At 45.5% G+C, this 6,582-nt stretch overlaps 1 protein-coding gene across 4 annotated transcripts in view; it reads right to left on the minus strand.

Moving 5' to 3' along the window:
• The window catches only part of ZNF346 (zinc finger protein 346), a 48,109-nt gene that overhangs the window by 14,166 nt on the left and 27,361 nt on the right, over positions 1–6,582 (minus strand). For 2 of the 4 annotated variants that reach the window (XM_023185125.2, XM_023185127.2), the window contains exon 5: positions 1,841–2,074. The exons of 1 other annotated variant lie outside the window; for it this stretch is intronic. In XM_023185125.2, the coding sequence (XP_023040893.1) occupies positions 1,841–2,074 (234 nt within the window). The remainder of the gene's footprint in view (positions 1–1,840; positions 2,075–6,582) is intronic. One more of the 4 variants, XM_023185126.2, reaches the window with a different exon arrangement.

The following is a 6,582-nucleotide window of genomic DNA, read 5'->3' on the forward strand; positions in this document are numbered from 1 at the left end:
CTCTGATGAGTTACAATATATTTAAAGTTTATACGTTAAAAAATCAGGGCCGGGCGCAGTGGCTCACGCCTGTAATCCCAATACTTCAGCACTTTGGGAGGCCGAGGCGGGCAGATCACGAGGTCAGGAGATCAAGACCATCCTGGCTAACAGGATGAAACACCGTCTCTACTAAAAATACAAAAAGTAGCTGGGTGTGGTGGCAGGCGCCTGTAGTCCCAGTTACTCGGGAGGCTGAGGCAGGAGAATGGCATGAACCCGGGAGGTGGAGCTTGCAGTGAGCCAAGATCGCGCCACTGCACTCCAGGCTGGGTGACAGAGCGAGGCTCAGTCTCAAAAAAAAAAAAAAAAAAAAAAAAACTTAGGAAGATCGGTGGGGCGTGGTGGCTCACGCCTGTAATCCCAGAACTTTGCGAGGCCAAGGTGGGCAGATCACCTTAAGTCAGAAGTTTGAAACCAGCCTGGCAAACATGGTGAAACCCTGTCTCTACTAAAAATACAAAATTTAGCTGGGCATGGTGGCATGTGCCTGTAGTCTCAGCTAGTTGGGAGGCTGAGGCAGGAGAATCGCTCGAACCCGAGAGGTGGAGGTTGCAGTGAGCCGAGATCATACTACTGTACTCCAGCCTGGGTGACAGAGGGAGACTCAGTCTCAAAATAAGGAAGACCACCTTTCCCGTCAACTTTAAGAAATGTTCATTTTAAAACAGCATTAAAAGTACCAAAATACACAAATACTTTGGGCAAGACTTAAATGCATACTTGATAAAAGCAGGCTGCATGTAACGGCTCATGCCTATAATCACAGCAATTTGGGCAGCCAAGGTAGGAGGATCACTAGAGTCCAAGAGTTCATGACCTGCTCAGGCAACAAACAGAGACCCTGTTTTTTTTTTTTTGAGATGGAGTCTTGCTCTGTTGCCAGGCTGGAGTGTAGTAGCACGATCTTGGCTTACTGCAACCTCTACCTCCTGGGTTCAAACGATTCTCCTGCCTCAGCCTCCCGAGTAGCTGGGACCACAGGTGCGTGCCACTCAGCTAATTTTTGTATTTTTAGTAGAGATGGGGTTTCACCATATCAGCCAGGATGGTCTCGCTCTCTTGACCTCATGATCCATCCACCTTAGCCTCCCAAAGTGTTGGGATTACAGGCGTGAGCCACTGCACCTGGCAAGAGACCCTCTTATTAAAAAAAAAAAAAAAAAGGACGGACGCGGTGGCTTGAGACTCCCATCTCAAAAAAAAAAAACAAAAACAAAAACAACAACAGAGGGATTTCTATATAAATCTGGCTTTCCAGAGTCTTTGGAAAACCTGAAAGAGGTCTGGGCACAGTGGCTCATGCCTGTAATCCCAGCACTTTGGGAGGCTGAGGCGGGTGGATCACGAGGTCAGGAGATCGAGACCATCCTGGCTAACACGGTGAAACCCCCGTCTCTACTAAAAATACAAAAAAATTAGCTGGGCGTGGTGGCAGGCGCCTGTAGTCCCAGCAACTTGGGAGGCTGAGGGAGAATGGCCAGAACCTGGGAGGCGGAGCTTGCTGCACTCCAGCACTCCAGCCTGGGCGACAGAGCAAGACTCCGTCTCAAAAAAGAAAAAAAGAAAAAAAAAAGAAAACCTGAAAGATATGGTAACAGCTGAGTAGGAGTGGCATTCACTCTTCAGCTGACCATATCCCCTTCCTCTCATTTTAATTTCTCATCTGGCTTCTGTAGGCATCTGAGTTTGCAAACTCTACTCACAAGACCTAAGGAGGAAAAGCACAACGTCGGCTGGTCCAGGGAGCCCCAGTGGCTAAGCCCTGGTCCAGCTCTGGGTGTGAGCTAGGCCCCCTCACCTGGAAAGTCAGTGACAGCAGGGTCCGCCAGCCGCCCATAGCGTGCCATTAGTTTGAGCTTGGTCTCCTGTTTTCTGTGTTTCTTGCCCACGTAATGTTGCTGAGCCATGACAGGGTCGTTGAAAGTCGCATGGCAGAGGCTGCAGAACTTGTCTGGGTCTATCATCTCTCTATTCTGGTGCAAGGCTAAGGTGGAGGCCACAAGGAAAGGATTTGTAAGGCGTTTCGACAGAGCTGCGGTGAGAGAGTTCAAACAGAAACAATGAAAAAACCCAGAAGGTGCCAGGCTTTTGAGTATGCTGAATAGAAAGGGCTGTGACACCAGTTAATCCCACTTGCAGATGTGGCACTGCCTGTGTGAAACACACACGTGAATGCATTCTCTAATTGGGAAACCCGCGAAGATTTGAGGGAGCCCAAAGACTGGCTATTTCATTCAGCAACTTTAACTACTTTAAGCCCACAAATCCTGATTTTTCTCATATTCTTAGGAGGCTCTGAACTTCTCCTATCAAGTTGTCAAATTGCAATAGACTAGAGATGCATATTTGCACTCTTGCAGGGATACCTCAGCATTTCCCAGAACTTCACAGCAAGTGGGACACAAAGTTTGGGAGTTTTATTTTCATCCTTGAAGTAATACAGTTGCAGAGCTGGGAACCAATGCACAGATACAGAAATTGAGGCTTGAGTTCCTGGAGCTCATACAGGGTCATTTAGAAAAGGTAACCATACTGGGGATGCCTTTTAGGCTACATTGCATATTAACAGGCAGAGCAGAGAGAAAAGAGGACCATTAACATTTAGTTATGTGTTTTGCTCATGCCTATAATTCCAGGGCTTTGGGAGGCCAAGGCAGGCGGATCATGAGGTCAAGAGATTGAGACCATCCTGGCCAACATGGTGAAACCCCATCTCTCCTAAAAATAAAAAAATTAGCTGGGCATGGTGGCATGTGCCTGTAATCCCAGCTACTCGGGAGGCTGAGGCAGGAGAATCACTTCAACCCAGGAGGCGGAGGTTGCAGCAAGCCGAGATCGTGCCATTGCACTCCAGCCTGGGCGACAAGAGTGGAAACTCCGTCTCAAGAAAAAAAAAAAAAAATTAGTGATGTGTATTGTATATGTATTTTCTCCTTTGGTCCTCAGAACTACCGCAATGAGGTAGGTATCACTTTGCCACATCATTCAGAAAAACTGAGGCTCAGACGAGTGAAGTGGCTTGCCCAAGGTGACCCAGCTAGTGAGTGAAGCCAGGTTTGTGACCCTAAAGCCTATGCTCTCTTTGCTACGCTAGGCTGCCAGAGTGTGGCAAGAAGACCTGAAGGCTATAGCTCTTACTTTCACCTTCAGAAAACACCCCTGATTCTGGCCAATGAATTCAGTTAATCAGAACCTGGTGTAGGCATACCTGTGAGCCTCTTGTGCATCAACATATGGCTAGATGTTGACTGCAGGCTGCGCTGCTGCCTCATAAAGTGGATGCCACAACTCACTAACAAGTCCATGTGGCTGAAATGGTGTCAACCTAGCAACTACTGCTTTAAAAATGTGGGGCCCAGAAGCCTCCACCAGTGGTGGAGGACGGATGGGGCTCAGCAGGACTGAGATGAGATGTCTCAGATGCTCTTCCATACCTGTATCACTTCAACTGGGGAAGTTTTGAGGATTTTGGGCAAGTCAGAAGAAATTTTCTGGCCTTTCCCACAATGGTTTTCCAGTAGAGATGGAATCTCAATTTCTCTGCTCGTTGATTTTGTTTCAGCAAGTCATTAAAACAGTAATGTACATGTTGTAGAATATCTTATAATATGAAAAAATATTCTGTTTGTGGTGTTAGAGTGTAAAAAAATCAAGTTACAGGCCAGGCGCAACGGCTTGTGCCTGTAATCCCAGCACTTTGGGAGGCTGAGGCAGGCAGATGATCTGACTCAGGAGTTCTGAGACCAGCCTGGCTGATCTTGGCTCACTGCAACCACTGCCTCCGAGGTTCAAGCGATTCTCCTGCCTCAGCCTCCCAAGTAGCTGAGATTACAGGCATGCGCCACCATGCCCAGCTAATTTTGTATTTTTAGTAGAGATGGGGTTTCTCCATGTTGGCCAGGCTGGTCTCAAAACTCCTGACCTCAGGTGATCCACCCGCCTCAGCCTCCCAAAGTGCTGGAATTACAGGCGTGAACCACTGCACCCGGCCTACTATTTTCCAACTTTTCTGTAATGAATGTAGATTTTTAACATCAGAAAAGAGATATAATAGTTGTAAGAGAGAACGGTCATTCTTTGAGATACTGAAGAGAAGCATCAGAGGTGAAAGGGTAAGTTAAGTTTAGAAGAACCATTTAATGCGCATCCAATAAAATGAGGGATATAAAGTCTGTTCTCAGAAAATAAACTAAAATATAATAAAGTGTTCTACAGAGATGTTCACTGTAGTGTTATTTGTAACACCAAAAAGTGGGGGGTGGGGAGATTAAATGTTCAGCATTAGAGGAATGTTAAATGTGGTATGATGCAGTCACTAAAAATGCTTAAAAAATTTTTTTAATAACGGGGAAATACAAATGTCATATTAAATAAAAAACATATAGAAGGCAACTGTATGGCCAGGTGCAGTAGCTCACACCTGTAATCCTAGCACTTTGGGAGGCAGAGGCAGGTGAATCACCTGAGATCAGGAGTTAGAGATCTGCCTGGCCAACATGGTGAAAACCCATCGCTACTAATACAAAAATTAGGCAGGGCATGGTGGCTCACGCCTGTAACCCCAGGACTTTGGGAGGCTGAGGCGGGTGGATTACCTGAGATCAGGAGTTTGAGACCAGCCTAACATGGTGAAATTCCATCTCTACTAAAAATACATAACTGGCTGGGCATGGTGCTCGCATCTGTAATCCCAGCACTTTGGGAGGCCGAGGTGGGTGGATCACCTGAGGTCAGGAGTTCAAGACTAGCCTGACCAATATGGTGAAACCCCGTCTCTATTAAAAATGCAAAAATTAGCTGGGTGTTGTGGTGGGTGCCTATAGTCCCAGCTACTTGGGAGGCTGAGTCAAGAGAATTGCTTGAACCCAGAGGGTGGAGGCTGCAGGGAGTCAAGGTTGCATCACTGCGCTCCAGCCTGGGTGACAGCAAGACTTCATCTCAAGAAAACACAAAAACATTAGCCGGGCATGGTGGTGAGCACCTGTAATCCCAGCTACTCGGGAGGCTGAGGCAGGAGAATCGCTTGAACCCGGGGGACAGAGGTTGCAGTGAGCTGAGATCGCGCCACTTCACTCCAGCCTGGGTAGAAGAGGGAGACTCCATCTCAAAAAAAACACAAAAAACATAAAAGAAGGCAATTGTACATACCATAAGGTAAGATCATTGTTTGAGGCCAGGGGTTCAAAGAGCAGCCTGAGCAACACAGTGAAACCCCGTCTCTACTAAAAATACAAAAATTGGCCAGGCATGGTGGCACGCGCCTGTAGTCCCAGCTACTTGGGAGGCTGAGGCAGAATCGCTTGAATGCAGGAGGCAGAGGTTGCACTGAGCCGAGATCGTAGCACTGCACTCCAGCCTGGGTGACAGAGCGAGACACCATCTCAAAATAAATAAATAAATTAAAATAAATTAAAAAAAATAATTTAAAAACCCCACATATGTAATCCATATGTGTATACTGGTATTTTGAAACATCACCAACATATTAACAGTATTTCTCTCTTGGTGGTAGGATTTGGGTGACATTTTAGTTTCTTCTTTGTATCTTTTGCAATTGTTTGAAGTGGAATTATTCATAATGAGTATGCATTGTTTTTATAAAAACATTAAAGTTATTTAAAGTAGTCTATGTTTATATGCACATATACACGGAGTTAACCTAGATATACATAAAACAAATACACACACAGATATACACAGTTACACATAACAATAAGATTACAGGAGAAACAGATTATAGGAGAAACTAAAATGTTAACAGTGTTTATCTGTGAATGGTAAAATTATGGGTAACTTTTCTTTCCATTTATCCATGTTTTCTTTCTCTCTCACAACATGCTTACATTACTTTTACATTAAAAAGTGTTTAATCTCAGAAATATAGTTATAAAGTCGTGTAATAACATGGAAATGTGCTTAAGCTGTAAAATTAAATGAAAAGTAAGAGCAGGATATAAAGGGTACATGCATGACAATCACAACTATATAAAAACAAAGTATGTTGCAAAAGCTGAACATGAATATGGAAAATAATCTCTGGAGTACGAAATTTCAGGGACCAGGCATAATGCAGAGAATTTTCCCATTTGTCGAAAAAGAAGTCTGTGACCTTATAAAATTGTTTTTTTTTTTTTTTTTTTTGAGACAGGGTCTTGTTCTGTCCCCCAGGCTGGTGTACAATGGCATGATCTCGGCTCACTGCAACCTCCGGCTCCTGGGTTCAAGCGATTCTCCCGCCTCAGCCTCCCAAGAAGCTGGGACTATAGGCTTGTGCCACCACGCCCAGCTAATTTTTGCTATTTTTAGTAGAGACAGGGTTTCACCATGTTGACCAGGCTGGTCTGGTACTCCTGACCTCAAGTGATCCGCCCACCTCGGCCTCTCAAAGTGCTGGGATTACAACAGGCATGAGCCACCACGCCTGGCCTATGTCCTGTGTTTTTTTTTTTTTTTTTTTTTGAGACGGGAGTCTCGCTCTGCTGCCGAGGCTGGAGTGCAGTGGCCGGATCTCAGCTCACTGCAAGCTCCGCCTCCCGGGTT

The sequence above is a fragment of the Piliocolobus tephrosceles genome, chromosome 4 (assembly GCF_002776525.5).
Source record: "Piliocolobus tephrosceles isolate RC106 chromosome 4, ASM277652v3, whole genome shotgun sequence".
In the NCBI taxonomy this organism is placed as follows: Eukaryota; Metazoa; Chordata; class Mammalia; order Primates; family Cercopithecidae; genus Piliocolobus; species Piliocolobus tephrosceles.